Source organism: Ostrea edulis, chromosome 4, assembly GCF_947568905.1.
Source record: "Ostrea edulis chromosome 4, xbOstEdul1.1, whole genome shotgun sequence".
Taxonomy (NCBI): domain Eukaryota; kingdom Metazoa; phylum Mollusca; class Bivalvia; order Ostreida; family Ostreidae; genus Ostrea; species Ostrea edulis.
The window spans coordinates 56,626,054-56,651,005 of record NC_079167.1 but is presented as its reverse complement, the minus strand read 5'-3'; the positions used below and the strand labels follow the sequence as shown (position 1 = coordinate 56,651,005).

General features: G+C 34.6%; 1 protein-coding gene across 16 annotated transcripts in view; it reads left to right on the top strand.

Moving 5' to 3' along the window:
• The window catches only part of LOC125668405 (axotactin-like), a 77,173-nt gene that overhangs the window by 26,172 nt on the left and 26,049 nt on the right, over nucleotides 1-24,952 (top strand). For 13 of the 16 annotated variants that reach the window (XM_048902546.2, XM_056163078.1, XM_048902541.2 and 10 more), the window contains 19 exons: nucleotides 186-365; nucleotides 2,021-2,272; nucleotides 5,531-5,637; nucleotides 6,199-6,377; nucleotides 7,803-7,957; nucleotides 12,436-12,755; nucleotides 14,144-14,280; nucleotides 14,600-14,712; nucleotides 14,891-15,139; nucleotides 16,202-16,436; nucleotides 16,944-17,036; nucleotides 17,780-17,895; nucleotides 18,591-18,740; nucleotides 18,989-19,162; nucleotides 19,323-19,548; nucleotides 19,689-19,787; nucleotides 20,496-20,638; nucleotides 21,588-21,839; nucleotides 24,685-24,819. In XM_048902546.2, coding sequence (XP_048758503.1) covers nucleotides 186-365; nucleotides 2,021-2,272; nucleotides 5,531-5,637; nucleotides 6,199-6,377; nucleotides 7,803-7,957; nucleotides 12,436-12,755; nucleotides 14,144-14,280; nucleotides 14,600-14,712; nucleotides 14,891-15,139; nucleotides 16,202-16,436; nucleotides 16,944-17,036; nucleotides 17,780-17,895; nucleotides 18,591-18,740; nucleotides 18,989-19,162; nucleotides 19,323-19,548; nucleotides 19,689-19,787; nucleotides 20,496-20,638; nucleotides 21,588-21,839; nucleotides 24,685-24,819 — 3,315 coding nt within the window. The remainder of the gene's footprint in view (nucleotides 1-185; nucleotides 366-2,020; nucleotides 2,273-5,530; nucleotides 5,638-6,198; nucleotides 6,378-7,802; nucleotides 7,958-12,435; nucleotides 12,756-14,143; nucleotides 14,281-14,599; nucleotides 14,713-14,890; nucleotides 15,140-16,201; nucleotides 16,437-16,943; nucleotides 17,037-17,779; nucleotides 17,896-18,590; nucleotides 18,741-18,988; nucleotides 19,163-19,322; nucleotides 19,549-19,688; nucleotides 19,788-20,495; nucleotides 20,639-21,587; nucleotides 21,840-24,684; nucleotides 24,820-24,952) is intronic. The other 3 variants (XM_056163083.1, XM_048902548.2, XM_048902549.2) reach the window with 2 other exon arrangements.

Here is a 24,952-nt window from a genome sequence, read left to right as displayed (position 1 = left end):
AATGATTGTGACAATGATCAGGATGTGTTAGATATGAAAATTATGTGATCAAAGGTGGAATGGGAGCATTTAGTCATTAGTTTCATGACAATCACATTTAATGTCTTCAGTAATTGTCAGTGAATTATGGTACAGCAACACATAGATTTTAACAACATGAACAAGTTATTTTATTTGTATTATAGCATTGGATGATGACAGCTGGCATACCGTGGATGTATTCTTGGAAACAACAATGGGTAAAATAGTTGTTTCCCTTGATGATCTTCCAAGCACTTCAAGATATCTGAGAGCATACACGCAGATAGTAAATGTAAAAGATATATTGGACTGGACACAATTGAAATCTGTGGTATCCTATGCAGGTATGAACTACAGAAAATTCTTACATTTTTTGTCTTTTTGAATTATGAGGTCACCGAAGTCACTCAGATGACCTATTGCAATTGGTCTTTGTCCGACTAGCGTTAACAATTGAACATTTAATGTTTTAACTTCTTGATATCTACCATTTCAATTGTTTTCAAATTTAATATGAAGCATCTTTGGGACAAGGGGGAAAATAAATTTTAACTTTCAGGACTCCTGCACCCCTGAGGCCTTAGAGGTGGCCATGATGGGACAAAAATTGAAAAATAATTCAAAAATCTTCTCTACAATCGCATATCTGTGTAAAAAAAAAAACAAAAAAAAAACTAAATGCATAGTCATGTAGAAGAAGAAGGCCTTTAGCAAAATTGAAAATTTCATGATCCCGGGGGCAGATGTTTAGACTCTATGGCAGGGCCAAACTTAGCATATATGTAGTGTTTAAGTGTAAAACATTTCAATAACATTTCCTTAAATGCTATTAAAAACTTAATACATAGTCATTTAAAGCAGGGAGGCCTCTACCAAAATTGTAAATTTCATGATTCTTTGGGGGGGGGGGGTAGAAGTTCTTACTCCAGAGCAGGGTCGAACTTGGTATATAGTCTTCATATATTACAACATTTATATGTAAAACATTTATAAATAACAATTTCTTTAATGCTAACTACTGAATTGAAACTAATAGTTATTTAGAAGGAGCAGATAGCCCTTCACCAAAATGATTCCAGGTGTGGGGCCAAAATTATTATAGGGATTATTGTCTTTATCAGCTGAAAGATTTCTTTAATTTTGCTGATACTGTAAAAAAAACTAAAAGCGAATTCAGGAAAAGCAGAAAGGAATCCGAATGTACTAAAGTTGTGAATTTTGCAACCCCAGGGTTCCTTTTCTAGGGTGGGTACAAAATAGTCATATCTTGTTAATATAACATATATTATGTAAAATCTTTCATCAGTATGGGCACTTTTTGGGGAATTTGTATTTTAAGAACACATTTGGGTTTTAACTGCTGCTGAATATTACAATTTAGCTTAGATACGCAGAACAAGCAAATTATCATAAGTTTCATAGTCCTTGTGGCTAGTGATATTTTAAACTAATACTCAGGTGATCGATAAGGCCTGTGGGCCTCTTGTATAATTAGAATTAAGTGTTTAAGTGCCCCTCCCCCCTTCCAGTTTAAACGTGTATCTCCAGACATATACAGCAGCAAGATGTAACAGATCATTCATTAAATACCTCTCCCAAAGAGTTTACTATTCTTGGATAAATTATTACATAAATTGCAACAATGAAGAATAACAGTGATATTTGCAACTATTGTGTACACCTACCAGTACATTTCGTATACATGTATTATATAATAATGATGTTGCTATAGTAATATGGCATTCTCAACACATTATCTATTTGCGTATTTAATAGAAAATAGTTTGTGGTTGCCTCTTGTTGATTTCTCCAGATGGCTCTTCATTTAATTGAAGTGATCATAATATACAATTTTAATGAGAACATATGCTGTCTACAGGATTGATTATATCATTTCATTAATGACTGATGAGAAATCTCTTTAAAAAATCTCATTTTCTTCAAACAAAAATATAGATTTTTTGGTGATGACAATTAAAAAATTCTTTATAAATTTTAGGATTGCCTCATTCAGTACCCATAGAATATCACCAGTTCATTGGGTGCCTGCAGTCTCTAAAGTACCGTGAACTTATTGAAGTGACATGGGAAGTATCCCCCAGCATTGTAATGCAGGCTACGCCCGGATGTCAGGACCTGTGCCAGGAAGAAGAAAACCTGTGCGGGGAGGGGCGGTGCGTCAACCTGTACACCTCCACCCACTGTGACTGCTTCTCTCTGAAGAGGGAGGGAGAAAAGTGCCAAAACTCCGGTACATATAGCCATTGTCTGTTATTGATAGGGACAATGAATCCTATCCATCCATCAGTCTGTCATAAAAAAGTTTACTTTGCAAATCTGTTATTTATTTAAAGCAATGTCTGCAACATACGTTTGATACCAAAATGAATCAATGTCACACACACACAAAAATTCCCATTTTGCTCTTTTAGCTACATGTTTTTAGCATACTTAATCAACAGACAAAATACATGTAGAATATGTATAAATTATTCTACCACAGTCTGCTGGTGTTGAATTTTCAATGAACCCCTTGACATCAAAACACCATTGTTTTTTCTGTTGGTTTGTCGGAGATTTATACCTTGACTACACAGGCTATATATCTTCTAATGAAACATCACTGTAGTAGAACAGAAATAATGACCTTGTCAGACTACCACCTTTGGTGAAAGGTGGTAGTTAAAAAAAAAAAAAAAAGCCAAAAGACTTTGCCTATTAGGTTGCAACAAAATCTCAAGACCTCAGGGTTTATTCTCCAACAAATTCTGCATTTGTGATAAATATTTCTTTAGTTTACTATTTTCAATCTTTTTTCTTTGAATGCCATTTTTTAGCTCTTCTGAGCCTTCAGAGCTAATCATATGGCCATATATCTGGCGTGCAGTGTGCGGTGTGCGTCAACTTTTTGGAAAAAGGGCTATATCTCAAGAACCCCTTGGCCAATTTTTGTCAAATTTGTCACAGGGTATCCTTGGCCCAAGGGCTTTCATTTGTACTAAAACTAGGGTTGTGACCCTTTAACAAGGGGAGATAATTAGGAAAATGCAAACAAAAGTAGTGGTTGCTAAAAAATCTTCTTCTCAAGAACCACTGTGCAAATTATCACCAAACTTATGCATAAGGATGAAGATAGGTTGTAGATAAAGAATTGTTCAAGGCATCATCCTGGGGTGTGGTCTCAAGGTCACTTCAAAGTTGACCTTAAATTTTGTTTTGTTAAAACTTTGATATTTTGCTTAGTATAAGGACTAGGATCATCAAATTTTGTCAGTTGATGCATCTTAGGACCTAATTTCATGTTGTCTCAAAAGTAGGTCATGGTGACCTACTTTTTGAATTTCACAGGTAATTATTATTAAATGGATTTTGATGCATATCTTGGACACTTTTGAGCCTATGATCATCAAAAGTTGTCAGTTGATGGATCATGTGACCTTGAACTGCGTCATGTGAAAAGTATGTCACCATGACCTACTTTCTGAATTTTATGGCTAATTATTTATGAATAAATTTTAGGTTGTTATTTCAGATACCGAGAGGTTTAGAATCATCAAACCTTGTAAGTTGATGCGTCTAGAGGCCTCAAAACATATTTATTAAAAAAAAGTAGGTCACAGTGACCTACTTTTTGAATTTTGCAGACATTCAAATTCCACATTTTCAATTTTAGATGCATATTTTGGACACTATGAAAGCTAGGATCATCAAACTTTGTCAGTTGATGCATCTTGAGTCTTCATAGTTTGTTGACCAAAAAATAGGTCACCGTGACCTACTTTTGGAATTTGACAGCTATATTTTAATATTTCAGATACTATTTGACTTACAATTATCAAACTTTGTCAGTTGATGCATGTTGAGTCTTCAGAGTGTGTTGACTAAAAAGTAGGTCACCGTGACCTATTTTTGGATTTTGACGGCTATATTTGAATATTTCAGACACTATTTGACTTACAATCATCAAACTTTGTCAGTTGATGGGTCTTGAGTCTTCAGAGTGTGTCGACCAAAAAGTAGGTCACTGTGACCTACTTTTGGAATTTGACGTTTATATCTGAATATTTCAGATACTATTTGACTTCAATTATCAAACTTTGTCAGTTGATGCATCTTGAGTCTTTGGAGTGTGTCGACCAAAAAGTAGGTCACTGTGGCCTTCTTTTGGAATTTGATGGTTATATTTGAATACTATTTGACTTGTCAGTTGATGCATCTTGAGTCTTCAGTGTGTCAACCAAAAGTAGGTTACCGTGACCTACTTTTGGACAGTTACATTTAAATTTTCAGGTACTATTTGACTTAACATCATCAAACTTTGTTAATTGATGAATTTTGGTTAGTGAGAATTTTTGCCTGTTCTACAATGTATCAGAAGAGCGATTCTAGGCCCATGGGCCTCTTGTTTTTTCATGGCATTATCTGACCTTGATATCAAGTGATCAATGAAATACAATTTTGGGTCATAAAGGAAGAACATATATACCTTAAAATTAAATAGCAACAAAACTGTATTTTTGAAAAATGCATGGAATTTGATGCTCATGAAAATTGATGAAACCACACATGAGCACACTTGTTTTTATCATTTTCCGAATTCTTTTAGACAACATCTTCTGTGTATTATGCACCTAGCTCTTGAAAGATGTACTTTTCCTCTACAGTAGACAAAATAAGATGAATAGTGATGCATTAGTTTATGACTTGTGTGGTCATAACCATCGGGTAAATAAATAATTGATGGCAAACAATTACCTGTGGTGTTTTGAGGGTTTGCAACATAGCATTAGTATGGAATATTGACTTTTGTGTGAAGTCATGTAAGAGAACGCATTGATTAATGTGTTATTACCAAACATAACCATAATTTTTTGTGTGTAAAATAAAATATCTATAGAATAGCCTTTAAAGTCAATAGGCTTATAAAGAGTGAATTAAATTTCATTAATTTGTACTTGGAAAAGTATGTTAAAAAACCCACACACTCGCTAAATTCTAGTAAATTGTTTAACATGTTGAAAGGTTTAAAGACCTCTTATTAAAATATGGATCATTAAATCTTAAGTATGAGTGACTTACATGTTGAATTTGAAAATGAAATGCAAGGAAAAGAAATAAAAGAGACGATCAAGCTGAGAGTAAGTTCTTCCTGTTGCAAAATGGAAAATCCGAAGGTTGAACAAATTAAATCACACTGCATTTTCACAAAATTTGTATAGAAAGTGGGGCTGATATTAAAAAGCAATAAAGAGGAGGTGGGGGAGTGGACCAGCAATGTAAGTCTCCATCCAAGAGAATAATCGAAAGATGTCTGACCTTACAAGCCAAAATTCTTTTCAGTTCAATGAAGTACATGAGATAGTGGTTTTACTATCACATTTTTTTGTAAAACATTTTTTTTTAAATGATGAAGAATTCACCAAATTGGAAGTATGAAAATAGTGTTTTCACTTAATTAAATGTTCAGACTTGCATGTTGTTTTTTATGAGGGTCTTGTTATTCTTGTAGATGTGACTGAAATTACACTCCACGGCTATGAATGGTTGACCTACCAGCTGTATTCCAAAACAGAGAAGACCTTACGTGACAGAAACCGATTCAGCTTACAGTTCAAAGTAAGCTGGGTCGAGAAGAGATTATTGCATTTTCTTTCTTTGTTCTCAGTTCTTTTGATGTGAGACATAAAATTGCAAAGTGATGATGAGAAATCTGTTAACTATGTTAGGTTTCATACAGTACTTCAATATGAAAGTTGAGATAGATAAAGTTGAGATGACCTACACATAGTACATTGTGTCAGTCGTTGTAAGCTGTACAGTAGGTGATTCTGAGGATGTCTTCTATTACATGCTTGTTTTCACAAAGATGAAATTTTATTGTATATGTTCCATGATAAATGTTAATATTTAAGATGTACATAATGTCTCAGTATTTGTATTGCAGCAATAAAACTTTCAACTGCTGAAATTCATAAAATGAAAAAACTTCAAATCTTTCTATTATATAAAATAGTAATGTCTTTATATCTATCAGACCATACAGAAAATTCATACCTTAATGCCGTGGAATGTATACTTTTTTTTAAATAACATATATGAATACTTATTCTATTTCCCTTTAATGTTCATTTTGGCTACAAATGTATTAGATTTGAATTATTTATTGTCTTTTTTCAGTCAGATCGTGGGTCTGGGGTACTTCTCTATGCTGTTGGTAGTATAGACGCAGGTGAGAGCATAAAGCAACACCACTCTCATGTCATTGCTTCCGTCCACCAGGGAGAGGTCAAGGCTTCTGTTGCATTTGGGAACGACATTCTGGAACAGACTATGGGCATAGGTGTAGATGATGACAGGTAACTCAGTTCAGAGGTTCACACCTGAGTGGGGAAATAACAGTCTAACTTTCCTGTAGTGTATGTGGAATAAATTTACTAAAACCTGACAAGACATGCAGCTGTTACAGATATTAATGATGCTGGAAAATTAACACTTAAAAACAAATTACCAGAATGTATCAAGATTATTGATATTTAATTTCTATGATATTTTTGTACATTGAATATTTATTTGCTCTAATAAGAATTGTTCTGAGTGTTTAATTTTATGGAAAAAGGAACACTTACAGTCCAATATAATGTATGTTTGAATATCAGCATTTAGCTTTAGAGGGAAATAATGGTTTAATTGATTTGATAAGTGTAGATTTTAAAAAAGTCTGAGATATCAACAGTGTTAACCCTCTTCTTTCATTTGGAGCAGTGATGGGTGAGTGAAATTGCACCGTAGCTTTGCTAATGACCTATTTACAATTAATGATATCAGCATGTGTATACATGTGTGTCATTATATGACAAATGAAACTTGATCTTAAACAGTGAAAAAATTCATTCAATTCATTGAAAACATTTTTCTAAGTTGTTGCCCAATGAGAGTCACCTTTCATGTAATTGAAATTCCATTTCATTCAGATGTTATTCAAGTCATTGATCACAGAGCCAAAGTTCAGATGTCATAAAAAATGCTTTATGTCAAAGTAGATCATGTTTCACTGAATCCCCATTTTCAATTCATTCAAAAGTTCCTGTAGATATTGTGCTAAATGTTTAAATATTTTGTTATATGCATGAAGATAAATGAGTTTCTAATGTGCAAAGATTATACATATTCTAAAGATGTATGAGCTAATTCCATGGATTTTTATTTTTTTTTGAGTTGTTGTCTTTTCCATGAAACTTGATAAAATTAATGTTAATGTTGTATCACCACCTCAGAAAGAAGGAAAATACAAATTAAATCAATAATAGAAGATTTGCAGGTACTTTGAATGCTTAGCTGGTTCTATTGTTAAAAAAGCAATTACCGTTTTCATATATTTATTTAGTCAAGAATGGATATTTTAAATTGCACGGCTTTAATTTTCAAATTCATTTCTGTGGTATATAGAAGAGCATTTTATAGCTAGCAAATGTAGGCCCTTACTTTCTTATTTTGTATCTGATAGGACAGAATCAACGTTTATGTTATACTATTTCATGAAGTATATTCATGCTATCCCTTGTATATCAGTCTTGGACATGTAATGAACATCATGAATAAGCATGAATGAATAACCACCAAAACACTGCATACTTTGAGCATTATCAGTCTCATTACATGGCACATGCATTGTGATAAATTGTCATTTTCATTTCATGGAGTTGAGCGTCATGTTTCAAAAACTTAAATCATATAAGTGAATCATATTTCACCAATTTCATGAATTGTGAATTCATTGACAGATGGCACAACCTGACCATTGTCCATGAGAAAGTGAAAGTAGAGTTTTATCTGGATGGTGTTCGTTACATTCATGAGACTGTTAATGATGTGTATTACCTCGGCCTGGATCCATATATCTACATTGGAGGAGGAAAAAACTTTGTACAGACATTAGGTAGGTTCATTGTGGCTTTGTTAACTAGGTTCAAATCCTGGTCACAGCACCAATTGTAACAGGAAAGGAGAAAGACAGATTCAAACCCAATGCCCCTGAATCTTTAGTCAGGTGCTCTACCAACTGAACTATATATCCGTTGCTGATTTAATCCAGCTGACAACCACACATGCATGTCGATCAATTCTATTTATTTACCTCTCTGTGTAGAACTTTTTTGTAGAAAAAGTAACAATATGCAGAATTCTTGGGTATAAGTCCTAGTCTGGTTGTCACTTTAACTTTTCGGGTATACAATTTATAAGAAACATAAGGAATCCTCATAGCATCAGAAATATGTGTAGTGGTCAGACTGATTCAACATCTGACCATTAACTTAGTTGGTAGAGCACCTAAATGGAGATTCAAAGGTTCCAGGTTTGAATTCTGGCTCTGAGATCATGAAACTGTCTTAAAGTTAAGTAAAAATTTTGACTTTAAATTAAGATTTGAACTTACATGTAGCTAAGATTGCTGACTTAAATGGATCACAAAATGAACTTGAGCAAATCTTAACCAAGATTGTCTTAACTTGAGTCTAAGTCTAGAATCTTAAATTGCTATGGCAACAAGGAACTCTTTTGCGTAGAGGTAACAATAGGATATAAAAAAAATAAATGATTAAACAACATAGTCAGTGTCTAAAATGTCTAGGTTATGATCACTAATGCTGACACAGGCATATGCAAGTAGCAACACCACCACCACACCACCCCCAATCCCCATCCCATCCCATCCCCCCCATCCCCCCCCCCCCCCCCCCCCCCTTTTTTTATCAAAAAGAAACTTTTTTCATTATTACATACATGTACATACAAAGTCTGATGTATTGACCCCGTCGCCTCCCTCTTTTTAAAAGTAGTAATGAATGAAAGTGGACTGTGAGAGTGACTGAAGCGATAATTTTGTTAAATTCAATGCCTTTATTTTGTCGACTGCGTGCATAGCAAAGAAGGATAACTCTAATTAATTTCAAATTTGGGCTCGGACTGCACATTATTCGTTTGCAAATGCAGACTGCAATTCAAGTAACATTGTCAATAATCTCAGGCAGGTAAATACATGAACTTTTGTAGTCGTAACTTTTTAGTGAAACTGTCGTACGTGTACGTGCTACTTTCACGTTTACATCTACTTCATGAACTACGATCAGGTAGTGAAACGTACAATCGATGATCACTCCTGCGATATTTTGATCACTTAAAGGACATATCTCATGTTTTCAAAGTATACAATATTACATGCATTTTGTCTTCTTTATGCTTATAGTAATTAATTCTAATAGTTCGCTCGCCAAAATTTTGCGATAATTAACAACAATACAGACTTAAATCTAAGCCCCGATTTCAAAAAGTCAAGTTAATTAGGTAGGTAGTCACGTGGTACAGTGACGTCACATGCGCCCTTCGGATTGTGAAAGTACTGCGAGATATTATTAAAAACTCAACTTTTAGGGGCCTAATTAATTTACCATGGGCAACATTTAAATCGATGTTGATAAATTGTCCGAGTTTTATATGTGTTCGCCACCAGTGCACACATATAACGATGTAAATACCCAAATATAGCGAGTAAAGCGTGTATGAAATCGGCAAAATTGTGGGTAAATAATGTTTATATGGGTTGCTGTCTACAAACTGTTTGGGGATGTTATTCCTTTATACATCTGTAATTGGTGCTGTTTTTCTAAAATAAACAGTGCAATCATTATTTATTTTTGGATTAGACAAATTATGATACGTTAAATTGTTGACAACTAGGCCCTATGCCAAGCTATTGTCACGCGTGCATTTCGGAAAGAAAGAAAAAGACAACACACACACAAATCATTAAAAATATTCAAATTTAAAGTGGTAATCACATTATTTTATTTTGATAAAGCAATCTTACTACTATTTTTGAATTGTGATCTGCACGTCTTTAGGAAGTACGAAGTGGGAGCACGGCGTTATAGCCTACTGACGCACTCAAGATGCTACGAGTTCAATAAAGAAATAATTTTATAATTCAATTTAAAGTTAGGAAATACAATATTCTATTATTTGTATAATTAAAAGTTCAATTAATTTGTATCTTTATTTTTTGTTGTTGTAAATCTACCAGTTGGTAGAAGTTACATTGTACAGTGTTGTATCGTCGATATAAGTTGTTACAAGGTGAAGGTCAGTTGATCCGAGTGTGTATTGAATTTGAAGAGCAAAACAGAATGTATGCTATAGGCCTACCAGTGCTTATAGCTTCGATATATCCATTTTCTCGCAGTTTATCAGGGTCTCTGTCCAAGCGATGTTTGAAAAGGTGACTGGGTGTGTTTTTTAAGGTAAAGTTCTTGCTCCAACAAAAAAATTATCCACGTCTTTTTTCTCGTACCTTCCTTCGAAAAATTGAAAAATACTCAGTCTAAATCCTTTCTACCGACAACTAGTACACCCGAGCACGGCACAAAACATCTTAATGCATTATTATTTACAAGCCGTTAACGTGACAATTGGTTTTTTGTCGATTAAATCTAATCTGTTTATGAAATGGCTAATAGATGTTTTCAAACCCGAGGGCGCATATGACGTCACACAAAATGGCGCGTAAACTAGCGAAAGAAAATATGAATATCGCAAGATTTGAATTTCATCGCTTTCAAACTCGAAAACTACGCAAAATATTTCATTTAAAACACATTTAAAGTAGTTTTAGGCATAAAAGGAGTTAATTTTGCTGAAAAAATGAAAAAGTTTAGAAACATGCGTTGTGTCCTTTAAGAAGTCATATTTATCATGCCTATATATTTGAATACACCCACTCTCATTTTTTCCGGGCTAGCAGTGTTATAAACTTCTCAATTAGATGGATTTGACTTCTTTTCCTGTAAACAAACTTTTTACGCGAATACTTCGCTTATAGAAGAACAATTTTTTTCATTATATGATTTTCAAAGTCAAGATCCTGTGTTTTCAATCTACCGACAGTCTATTTTTTCTTAAACAAATGATTTGTCTGCTTCTTGGTCGGGGCAGATATCTTCAACGACGGACATCATGCTCATTTTCTCTTACTCACCTCAAAAATGCAACCAGCGCAGCCATTTTGAACGAACTTGGCAACAGTCTTAGAAAGTTAAGACAGCTCTAAGGCAGTCTTAAAATTTAAGACAAAATACCAATCTTACGTCTAAGTGATTTTTTTGTGATCCACTGTAAGACCAGTCTTAAGATCTAAGTGCAACTTTACTGATTTAAGACAGTCTTAAAGTTTAAGACGGTTTCATGATCCCGGAGCCTGGTCTGTTCTGTTGCATTTTCTCCTTGTTATATTTTGTACCCTGACTTAATTGCACTAGATCTGCCAGGTGAAAATGTATGCCAGAAGACTGGCTTATGTTTGGGGATGGAGATATTCAGGGAGGATGTACCAGTTTGCCAGTGACAAGATGGCTTAGTTCGTAGAGCACCTGAACAAAGATTCAGGTGTTATGGGTTCAATTCTTAGTCTGGTCTGTTGCATTTTTACCGTTCTTGTTATTCTGTATATGCAATTAGGAAAACAAGTACAGCTGAATGTCTTTGTATTAATCTGTGAAAAAAGTACCAAAAGTATTTATGCATATGGTAGTGTAATACATTTTCAATTCAATTGTGGAAAAAATTTTATACTGAAAAAAGGAATTGCGTTATGTCATTTGATGTTTTTGGAAGATAGCAGACTGGTCCTAAACCAAATGATGATTGAATCAAAATTGCTTGAATTCACTATTAAACCATAACATTAAGGGAGAGAAAATGTTGGATCAAACAAGGATTTGAACCCGAAACCCACAGATCTGAATCAGGTGTTCAACAAACTGAGTTATATGGAACTGGCATCATAAAACCCACCTGACCACTTTACAGCAACTAGAAGGTGTAACAATATGTGCTGCGTTAGCATATAGTTTCTAACAGATTTCTCTGCTTTTCAGTTCAATTATCCCATGACATCTCGATGGGCTAACATCAATCAAATAAAGGAATGACATGATCACAGATTCTCTATTTAATATTTAGGGATACAAATAATATTCAAATTCTAACAGACTTTGTCATGTATACTATGCATGAAACCTTTTTAGGCCACCTACATATGATATTGATGAATTATTACCAGGTAGTCCAAAATGACACCAACCATTATCCTTTGTAATAATTTTAGGGGTGTTGCCAAACATAATAGATGGGTGGGGTGTTTTTTCTGATCATTGGACATTTAGAATTATTGCCCTGTGTGGTTCACAGAATAGGAAGAGGAGTAGACCAGGTTAGGCGTAACCTTAGTTTGAAGACATTGATGGGTTCAATCACCTGCGTCCAATCAATTGGTAGTGCAGTTTACCTTAATAGGGTTCAGACACCTGTGAGATAAATTGGTGTCAGAGATAAGGCTAATTATTGTTGTACACTTTTTCACAGGACTTCAAGTGAGGCAGAACTTTGTCGGATGTATGAAAAACATTTACATCAATGACTATTCCATTCTGTATGAACTCCGAAGTAATATTTCCACAAGTCAGCTCCATGGCAGTACAGAGATCCAATATGGCTGCCACAAAGTAGACAACATTCCTTTGACTTTCCCACGTTCCAAATCCATCCTGTACCTCTCGGGGTATTATGACAGCACCTTTAGTGTCCAGTTTGATTTCAGGACTGTACGGGAGACTGCTATTTTACTATCTGTCAAAATTCAGACAATTGATTCTTATGGATATCCAGTTAAAGGATATTTTGAGGTAATAGCACAAAACCTTATCCTGCCTCTGATAAAAATCTGGGTGTTTCATTTGCTGAGACCAATACTATATACAATGATATTATGTCTCTTACTAACCTAATATTGCCAAAATGCCCCTTCCACGTGGTTTACTGACCACATATGTGTACTATGACATCATGAGAATACGAATACCCTATCACTGGACTTGTTTTTATTCCGTTGTTGATGGTTGTTGATGGTTTAAATGTTGCAAACACTTTTTCATTGTTGTGCATTTGATAAAGTATCTCAAGAATGCATACATTGCAGTCATTTATTATTGCTGTACATGTACATTAGAAAAGCATCAAGAATGAATAATGTCAATATGCCTTTAATTAATGTATGCGTAAAATCATCGACAGGATAAATTCGTTATGTAGACACTTAGAGGTGAAATACGGAAATATTTGAAAAAAAGGAACATATTGGGCGAGGCGTAATTACCCCTCTAAGTGACTACATAGCTGATAATGTGTTGGTTAAATCATGATGATAAGTTTTAGATATTGTATGGTGTGTATATATATATCCTAACAAGTCTAGGAATATTCTCCCTCACATCCACATTCTAGATCCATCTTTGTTATCAATTGATTTGGGGGGGGGGGGGGGGGGGGTCCAATGGTCAAGGTCATTACGGGATTTCTTAGGAAAAGCTTGTCAACACTCTACAGGCCACAATTTTTGCACGATTGATTTGATACTTCAAATGTAACTTTGTTATCAGAAGAGGAAGAAGCCTATTGATTTTAGGTTCCAAAGGTCAAGGTCTGCGGGACTTCATAGAAAAAGCTTATTGCAAGGGAACGCTCTGCTTTGCAGAGCTATTGTTTATGATGCGCTTGTGAAAACTGCTAACGTTATGTAACTTATATATGAAGATAACATTCATTTGGAAGAGCTACTGTAAACATTTTGACATTGAATTTAGTGTTTTCCAACATAAGAATAATACATGTAGCACAAATCAGTACGATTTAGAATTGAAACCTCTGGTTCATTATATCATAAGTACATTTATAGTTTTTATCAGTAGTGTGCTTGAATTAGCATGTAATCACTGCTATAGGAACAACACATCTGTAAGACATGGAAAAGCAAATTTTGTTATCCCTGATATTTATATGCAAAAAAACTACATCCCACTAGTCACTTAAGATCCACTAGCAAGACATAAATAACCCATTAGCCTTAATCCTCTCTCTCTCTCTCTCTCTCTCTCTCTCTCTCTCTCTCTGCCAGACCACTGAATTAATTATCATTCAAAAAATTTTCTTTCATGTGCAAGAATAATTGAACAAATAATCAATATTCAGACAACTAAACAAAACCCTGATATTAAATTCTGTATTGCATAACTAGGTGTGGATTAACAAGACCCTTCCTATGACCAAGTTTGTAAGATCCATGTACTACGACAGCAGTGTCAACACTTCTCTGTTGCCTGTCAACATCAGCAACAACAAGTGGCACCAGCTGTCCTTTCAACTCAAACAAGGGTAAGAGTTATTTTAAGACCATCCTTAAAGTTATTGTTGATTTACTTATCTTCCAAGTATCTTGCCTATCAATAAAGTATCCAACACATCCAGGGGTCGGTAGTCAAACCTTTTAAGGGTGCTAATAATGAAATTGACAAGTTAGGGAACAATGGTAAGTGAAATGAGAGAGGGAAAGTGGGTGTCCAGATTGTAATTGGTTAATACAGAGAGAAACAAATCAACTGAAATTTAAGTGTTCATGTTCTTTGCTTTAACATTTATTTATTGAGAGTGCAAAATCATTTTTGATTAAAATTGTGAAATAATTTTATTTCAGGCAGGTGAAAATTGCCGTGGATAACCTGTCTTTGCCATCACTGTTTATTGGAAATGACTCTCAAGTTGATAAGATTATAGAGATAGGTTATGGAGTTCATAGAATTTATGAAGGTATTTACTATTGTGCAGAGATGTGTTTTTATAGATGTTAAATTCAATGATATTTATTTGTTGATCAGTTTTAGACTGTAACTGGAAAGCTTCAGTGTGTCCACCTCAATATTATCAATGTTTGTAATACGTTTTTTGTTGTCTTCAGCCTCCACTCATGGTAAATATTTCATTATAGATTTTGTAGGGTTCGTTGGCTGTGTCAGAAATGTGGTTATACAGGGGCAGTACTTGGATCCCATCAATTTGATGGAAAAACCCCCGTCAGAGGGTTTTCACAGTGGCCTCATTCTGGATGGATGTAAATTGATTGACCAATGTCAAGTTCATCATCACTGTCAGCATGGTGGGCGGTGCCTGTCAGACTGGGATGGGGTGTCCTGTGACTGCTCTAGCAGTGCTTACCAAGGAAAATACTGTCAGTTTTGTATGTATATTTGTATTTATTTTTTGGGAAATTATATTTGTTTGATGACTTAAGGAAGGGGATGGGGTATGAAATTACATGTATTCATGAAATAGTTCACTGCTTGTTAAGAAGCAATTAATGAGAAAGCAATGACTGTTAAATCCATATATTTACATTCCCTGTGTGTATTATACTTAATTTCTATTGAAATCCATTGCTTTGCTTGTTATTTGCAACTATGAAGGCACATTCTGTTTCAATCTAGTTAGATCCGGGGTTTTTGGCGCCACTTGTACTTGTGTGAATCTGCACATTTCATGAACTTCGCAACCTATTTTGCGGCATTGTTAAAAATGTAGGAATGTATGTTTTCAGGTGTATTTTTCACATTTTATTTGAATTTAGAATGATAGAGAACGATGGTTTTTATGAGTTTAGAGTTTTTCCTTCTTGGACTATTTCCCTTAACCATTGTCCAAATCTGGAAATCATTACCAAATATGGAGATAAGTCAAGGTCAAATGATTTTCAGCTGTAAGTATTTATATTTAAGAAATACAGAAAAATATGAATAATAAAATTACTTTCTTTGGTTTGTTAAATGGGGAATGAAGGTGGCAAGCATTGCAGAAATTTTTTTAATAACCTGCATTTTTCTGCAATGTTTACAAGCTTCATATCTCATTTAACAGACCAAAGTTTAAGTAACATCATTAAAGTTCAGGGAAATACATTGAAAACAACACAAAATCTTCATGCAAATAATAGTCCCATAGAAAGCCATTTCAAAAGGAGGGTAACAGTATTTTACTCAATTTCTACATGAATTATTATTTATTTATATTTTTGGATGTGATGTGTGTCTGACATCCCTACTGCCCATCTTCCTCCCCCCCCTCCCCCTCCCCCCACCCACACACACACACACGACTACTACTACTACTACAGGTCTGTAAGAGAATGATGTATCAAGTTAGATGGTAGGTCAGGATGATAAAGCGCAAAACAATACCACTAGATGGAACATAACAGGAGGATGTTTAGAATTGCCAGCTAATGATCACTATTAATGTGTTACAGCAAGGTACAGAAGTACTTGTGACAGTTACTATCAGAGTGGATGGAGAAGATCAGGTGTTTACATCATTGATGTGGATGGCAGTGGCCCTGTTGAGCCAACATACATCAACTGTCAGATGGGCATTAAGGAAGACGGAGATTATTATGGGCAATCAGTGGTAGAACACAACCTTAACAACCATACTCAGGTCAGGGGAACTACACTGCCTGACTTGATGATAAGGCTCACCTACAGGTGAGGGGGAAGAAATGGGTGGATCTAGAGATTTTAGTGGTACTGAGAGGATTAAAACTAGATTTTGGAGTAGGGTGTGATGTTTGAATACAATATAGTTAAGTTCTTTGAATACATTAAATGTTGGGTAAAACTGAGAATTACTGTTCAGTCAGGTTAAGACAGAATAAGAGTGCTTGTGTCTAACTCTGTTTTAATGACAATTTGCAGAAACGGAATTCTGTGTATTATACTGTGGTACTGATCCCATTAAAGAAATTGTTAACCCATGTGATTATAATATTACAAAATGTTTGTGTAAACTATTTAGATGCAGAGAAAACAAATTTATGGACTTTAAAGAACCATATGAATATGTCTTAATGTATAAGCTATAGTCATTGTGCCATAATTTTTTTCTTTTCTTTTTGTTATATGTCATTTGTTTTGTTATTTTGATTGTATGCCAACATGGTGATGTCAATAAATAAATTGAAATTGAATTATTTTGCCATCATTTTATTCCAGAGAGATGGAGTTTGTGGAACTACAACAATTGACCAAAACCTCAGCCTGGTGTGAGCAATACATCCAGTACCGATGTGTCAATGCTCCTATAGGGCAAGTACTAAATGTTTAAAAGGATACCGATAAAAGAATGATAAATCCATTTGTAATTTAATGCTTGAGGTAATTCTTTTAGATGCTTATAGTGAAACAGAGGAAATATTCTATTCTCTAGATCTATTCTTAATTTTTTGTCCCCCTACAAAGGATAATGACACAAAGGGATTACTTTGTCTGTTGTCTGTCCCACCCTAGAATTTTTAACTATAAGAAACAGGACTTTGATATTTGGTATGTTTACTCCTTGTGTGAGATTTATTTGATATTACTAGATTAACATCTGTCTGTGCTAATTGGGTTGTGCATAAAAAAAAGTACACAGATTACATATGAACTGATGATGCTTTGGTCTAGGTCATTGTTAAGTTCAAGGTCACTGGGAGAATAAATCTGAATTACATCTATGTAATAAAAAAAGCAATAAGTGCTCATATTCAAAACAGATTGCTGATGACTGGAGGGTTTATGACTTTGACCAAAGGTAATTTGCTCAAGATCAAGGCTATAGGGTTAAATATTTAATTTCATATCTGGGCCATAACTTTATAACAAAAACACATTAGATGCTCTCACTCAGCACAAAGGTTACTAATAATCTAAGGATATATAATAACCCTGACCCAGGTCATTTTCTGAATTCAAGGTCACAGATAAAATGGAGATGTATCAGAATTTTCAATTTTGAATGTAAAACTAGTCTGCACAGTGAAGTTCATTATGCATTTATTTTTCATCAGACTAGGAAATCTGACCAACTTCAAGTCAGTTGATGGGACAGTGGTCCAGTACATTGGTGATGTTGACCAAACTTTCTCTCCTGGCTGTTCTAAGAGGGCCTGCAACTGTGACAGTGGTAAGATTTACTTTGGATCCACCAGATTATCAACCTATCCAATGTGTGAATCAAGACCTACAAGCCACATCTTTGAATATTAGACATTCTAATGCAACTGTTTTGCAATCTGCATTTTGATTTAATAGCTAATGCACTGAAGTTTCAGGCAGTTAAATGAGCATTAACAAAACAGAAAGCTTTCTATTGTAATATCAAAAACAATGACGCAAAAACAGAACATGCCACATTTCATAAAACAAAAAAGCAAAACCCAATGAATTAAAAGATGTAAACATGAAGCAAAATTGTATTAGAGTGGGAATAACTATTTTCTCATTTGTTATTTGTGTCTGTTAATACTGATTTAACACTCGCTGGCATCCTTTTTACTTGCTCCACTAGTGTGTCAGTAGTAATGGTTGCAAATAACACATGAGATGATAGTTATTCAAATAACACACGAGATGATAGTTATTCAAATAACACATGAGATGATAGTTATTCAAATAACACATGAGATTGATAGTTATTCAAATAACACACGAGATGATAGTTATTCAAATAACACACGAGATGATAGTTATTCAAATAACACACGAGATGATAGTTATTCAAATAACACACGAGATGATAGTTATTCCCTACTTTATAGGTACTCTTTGAAAAAAAAATTGATTTAATTTGTTATGATATTCATTACTCTTAAATTTCAGAAGATTTGGTGTATCAAGAAGACAGTGGTTTCAACAGGATTACAAGTCAGCTGCCTATTAGCGAAGTGTCTGTGTACCAGTTTACAGATTTTATAGCACCAGAATCCATAGGGACTCTAACCATTGGACCTCTAAAATGCTGGGGAAATAGTAAGTATATTTTACTGATGTAGGTATAAAAGAAAGATGAAGGGGGGGGGGGGGGGTATGCACCTTAGAATAAAAATGTTGTAAATATTGTTTTTAATCTATCTTTTTATCTGTTTGTCTGTAACTTTAACCTTGGTCATATCTTTTGACCTATTCAATTAAAGACTCTATACTTGGTGAACGAAAAGGTAAAGTTCATTATTATGTAATTCGTGAAATTCAATGTCATTCATCATTCTGTTTAACAGAGGAAAGTCTAAGTTCTTCAGCTGTGACATTTGTGACAGAAGACTCCTTTTTGAAGTTACCAGGATGGATTTACGGAGATTTGGAGTTTAGTTTCCGCACCCACCAGAGCACTGGTTTACTGATGTATCAATCCTCATTCAATGGAGACTGGTTCAGAGTCACATTAGAAGCAGGTAATTAGGACCAAAGCTTTCGTCTTATGGCTATAACCTTATTTTAGGAGAAATTTCACTGATTCTAGTTTCTTTGTTTTTGTGGGTTATATTCTGAGTGGGGAGGCACTGTTTCTTTTATTCTATATATGAAATAAATTAGAATTTCTTTGTTTTCAAGAGGATGCCATAAGAATGGAAATTCAAATCAAAGGAAGTTTAATTCTGAGTGAGTCATTGGATGCTGACAAACTATTGAATGATGGGGACTGGCACAGGGTAACTTTAGAACTCAGTTCTCATGAGGTTCGATGTGGGCTTGACTCCCAAAGAAGGATTGTGTCCATTCCTTTCCATAATAATATTACATTTGATGGGCTACTTTACCTTGGAGGTAAAATATACGAGTAAGTATTTGTTAACTCCATTGAAATAAACTATACTTGGGGATGACCAGGCTTCATATTGCCATCAGATTAATTGAATAAAAAAGAACATGAAAATTACAGGATTTTTTAAAAGTTACCAATCTTTCATATTTACCTAGCAGTGGATCTTATGACAGTTTTCCTGGTTTGACTGGTTGTGTGAAGGGCCTGGTGTACAATGACAGACTTAGGAATCTTACCCATGATGTTTATGATGAGTATGTGTATCAATGGCATCACTATTTAATTAATTTTTTATATAGATATTTCTGAATTGAAGTAGATCTGAAAAATATACAAAGAATTTCACAATAGGGAACTTCCAAAGAACCCTGGTTTTTTTTAAAATTCATTTGAACCTCATCTTTGTTTTGCTGATATTCATGCCTTTAGGTGATGTGTTTATTTGTAACTCACAATTTGATTGGCTGAGTAACATATTTTCTTTCAATGACATAACTTGCTACATAAAGCATTGCTATGTCATTAACCCTCAATGTTTTATTGAAAATTCTTACTAAACAACATTAGAAATCATTTATCTAGTGATATATTATGAAGAATTAATTTGATAAAATATGTTATTTGGATATAACAGTGATAACATTTGGTACAGATTACACTCTTTAACTAATATGCAGTTTATAATCTGCACTACTTTATACGATGATACTTTTCTATTAAATTCATCCCTTAGATAATTCGGTGTGGATAAAAATTTTGGACTTGAAGTAATTACAAATTCTACAATATCTGGCTTGGATTTCTTGAAAAAATCTCAAACTTAAGTTTATATTTTCTTTTATTTGAGCAGTCAAAATTTGGGTGAAATCTCAGACATGAGTCCAGTTTTCGACTTAAGTTTATTTTGAGAAATCCAGGCCTGATCATCCAGTGAAAGTTTGAGATTTGCCTTATTGTTACAGCATGCCAGGCATACTAAGCGGATGTAGACCTCGTTGTTTACCAGATCCCTGTCAAAATGGAGCACAGTGTGTGGAGAAGTGGAATGGTTTTCAATGCGTCTGTACAAATAAGTGGGCTCACTCAGGCCACAGGTGTGAGATAAGTAAGTGTTCCATGGTCAGTAGTATTATGGAACTGGACAGTATACTCCTAGTAATATAAAGTAGGCAGTGTACTCCTAGTAATATAAAGTAGGCAGTGTACTCCTAGTAATATAAAGTAGGCAGTATACTCCTAGTAATATAAAGTGGACAGTATACTCCTAGTAATATAAAGTAGGCAGTATACTCCTAGTAATATAAAGTAGGCAGTGTACTCCTAGTAATATAAAGTAGGCAGTGTACTCCTAGTGATATAAAGTGGGCAGTATACTCCTAGTAATATAAAGTGGGCAGTATACTCCTAGTGATTATAAAGTGGGCAGTATACTCCTAGTAATATAAAGTGGGTAGGATACTCCTAGTGATATAAAGTGGGCAGTGTACTCCTAGTCATGTAAAGTGTACTGTATACTCCTAGTTATGTAAAGTGGGCAGTGTACTCCTAGTGATATAAAGTAGGCAGTATACTCCTAGTAATATAAAGTGGGCAGTATACTCATAGTCATGTAAAGTGGGCAGTATACTCCTAGTAATATAAAGTGGGCAGTATACTCATAGTCATGTAAAGTGGGCAGTATACTCCTAGTGATATAAAGTGGGCAGTATACTCCTAGTGATATAAAGTGGGGAGTATACTCCTAGTCATGTTAAGTGGAACGAAAATGAAATGCAAGTGTTGCAATCAAAGGTGCATAACTCTTCACAAGAATGAAGAACACGCTGTAAATTGAAATACATTGTACATGTGCGGTTACACCAGTATAGTTGTGTTGTTTTAATGAACAGAAACATCTTGATAATCATTAATGTTGTAGTATTATAATAATTTTATGTTGGAAATGATTATTCATTGTGCCTTAAGGAATAGTACAAAAATGAAAGAAAATACAGTATGAACTTCAATGTATATTGAGAAGAATAGTTAACCATGCTTTTAATCCTCCATTTTAGACATTAATGAAAATGCAGTAACTATCACTGGAGAAAAGACAGCCTTCTTAGACTTGCGAGTCAGCACCAACCCTTTGGAGATGGAGGAGAGAATAATCTTCAGTTTCCGTACACAGGTGTACAGGGCTCTCATCTTCTATATGTATGATGAACTGAACAACTTCATTCAACTGGAGGTGGTGGAGGGCAAAAAGTTACGTCTCAGTAGAAACAACTTCCAGCAGATCTTCTTCAACGATATAGAGATTCCAGGTTTGTACAGATGTCTATACTAGGGAGTCTGAAGGACCCAATTGAACTGCAGTAATGTTATGCAGGTGCTTTAATTTGTGTTTCAATGTTTTTGAAAGACTGTCTGGATAGTATTTTCAAATGACAGTATTTTCATCGATTTAGCACTTCCTTAATGGCTTGTTATATGATTTCAACTGTTTAATGGGGGGGGGGCTCATCATATTTCTACGAATTGAGGCATAGAGTTGTGTTTTGATATTAATTGATGTAGATTTTCACTTATTGTCCCCCGCCGCAACACAGAAGGGGACATAGAAATACCAGTGTCTGTCTATCTTTCACATTTGACTTTGTGGACGCAACTTTTCGGAAACTGCTCAACGGATTTTGTAGGGTTGTTAGTCACAATATGTAGTTGATTGTATTGTAGTACCAGTTTGATTCAACAAGTTTTACAGGAGTTATGCAGTCTTCGTGCTTAATGATTTTTACCACAAGCCCATCGGGCAAGTAAGAGTGCAAAATTTGGTAGCCCAAATAAAATTTTACTAGCCCAAATGCTATATAAGAATAATTCAACATGATTCGAAATTTCAAGTTTGAACATTTTTATTAGGTATTACAATACATGTTTAAGACAAGAGTTCAAGCCCTCTTTCAACTTCTGATTCTGTCATTTCAGTCAGATTCTCCGGAATCCTCCAATGTTTTAATTCTTCTAGTTCTTCATCATCACTCTCATTCTAAATAAGTAAAAAACTAGGGTTGTCAACTAATTCTCATACATTCTGAACGTCTGATCTGGCCGCTTGTGGTTTTTCACTTTGCGCCATTTTCTATTTTTGTGTTCACTTACAGAATCAATTCTGAATTATCCGAGCCGGACATGAACTCACAATTTGCAATGCTTTCCTTTCTGCACCAGATGCAAAATATGAGACCATCATTGTATTCAAGCCAGGGACAGTTCTTCTGCCAAACACGCTGGTCATTTTCTTTGTCACTTTGCTTCCTCATACTTCTTAGTGCCAACTTTCTCTTCCTCTGTAAGAACTTCAGATTCAAGTTTGTAAAAATCATGGCCCCCTGGGGTAGGTTCGAGCCACAATAAGGATCAAAGTTTTACATGCGAATATATAGGGAAAATCTTAAGATATGAGCCAAGGTGACTCAGGTAAGCAATGTGGCTCATGGGCCTCTTGTTTTTGAAAAAATAACCTGAAAATTTATTTTATATGATAAAGTATAAAGTTGAAAATGAAGGAATCTTGCATCCAAATTTCCAGCAGCTATAATGATAGAATGGACTTGCTTTGATGATTCTGACTCGAACAGGTTTTTTTTAAAAATATTTTTTTTTTTTACTATATTTAGCCACAATTAGTAAATTGTTTTGTTAAAGATGATCATCTAGAACTTACATTAGCATGAAAGAAACTGCTAATTACCCCCACTGGTATTGATACAAGAAGTAATTGTCCTTATCTAGAGGCACTACCTCTGTGATTTGGTGCAATATTCCTGATCCTGGTATTTCATCTTGTTCAGAACCTTCACCTGTCATTTTCCATTACGACACTGGGACAATTTGTGTACAAGTCTAATCACAATTGATAATTAAGAAAGGGAATGTCATACTCTGTTACACGCCCCTAGATTTTGTTTTGCTTTGGCAATTACTTGGAAATGTGTCCTTGTTGTTAAGTGTTGTATCTTTTTTTTTCACAACTTCTTTTAATGCCACAGTAAATTCATAAGTATTTTGAAGATGGTGTATCACCTTCAAATGAGTTTCAGTTCACACATTAACAAGTCAATTCACGGAATAGAGTTCATCTTAAGGGTATGGTATGCTACTTTACCTGTGCAATTGAAATAAAGTAAGATAATTTTGTTTGAATACAAACTTAGTACTGCATTTATACAAATTCATTTTTCAAAATTCGGAAATGGTCACTAACAAGGTGGAAATTGGATACATGCGTAAAATTCCTTATAAATGGTATTGGATGTATACAGAATATTTTTTATGAATGTAAATTGTTGCCGATTTAACTCTATATTTTGAAAAATGTGTCATGGTCAAACTGTCATTAACTAACTGAAATGATTAATGCTGAATTTAAGTCAGATACTGAAAATGTAGTTATTTTAAAGTAAATCCTATCTTAGGGTGTGTGTTTTTTACAAGGTAGAAAATGTGCTTGATTTTAATTTCACAATATGTGTATAAGGTGTTATTCCCAGTTGCCATGGTGCAAATGAGTTGAGAATTAGACTCCCAGCTGAAACGATGCACATTTGGATCTGGCTTAACTGAAACAATAAAATTAAATTGAACTTGTCCTAGGATTTCACTCATCAGTAAGTGACTACACTGGTATTCAAACCCTCAACCATTTGCCAGTTTAATCATTAGACTCCTGAGCAACAACATCAACAGCCAGAGTTCAATTCATCTCTAGCCTTGATGTCTGATAGGGTTAATGTTAATCCTTGGTGGGAATGGATTCAAACATGCAACTGTTCAGTTGCCAGTCTACCTCACTGAACCACTGGGTCATCTGCTGCACAAACATACAACTGTTCAGTATACAGTCAGTCTACCTCACTGAACCACTGGGTCATCTGCTGCACAAACATGCAACTGTTCAGTTGCCAGTCAGTCTACCTCACTGAACCACTGGGTCATCTGCTGCACAAACATACAACTGTTCAGTATACAGTCAGTCTACCTCACTGAACCACTGGGTCATCTGCTGCACAAACATACAACTGTTCAGTATACAGTCAGTCTACCTCACTGAACCACTGGGTTATGTGCTGTACAGACGGCCGACTGACTTTGATTTCTTTTTTGCAGGAATCACAAAACCAAACTGGAAACAAGTTGTTCTGGATCCCTCAAAGATAACTGTTGATGGAAAAATTACTTTTCTGAACCTATACAACAACAAGATGGAGTCTGGGTACAGCACAAATCCATTCGCTAATGAAGGTAAAGATCATTACAAGTTTTGTGCATTTTCAGAAGAAAAAAACCTCACTTATATTTAGCAAAATATCTGCAATCCTGCCTTGTTGGACTCATCAGTGAGACATAATTTTTGTGAATGTACATAATGAACTTT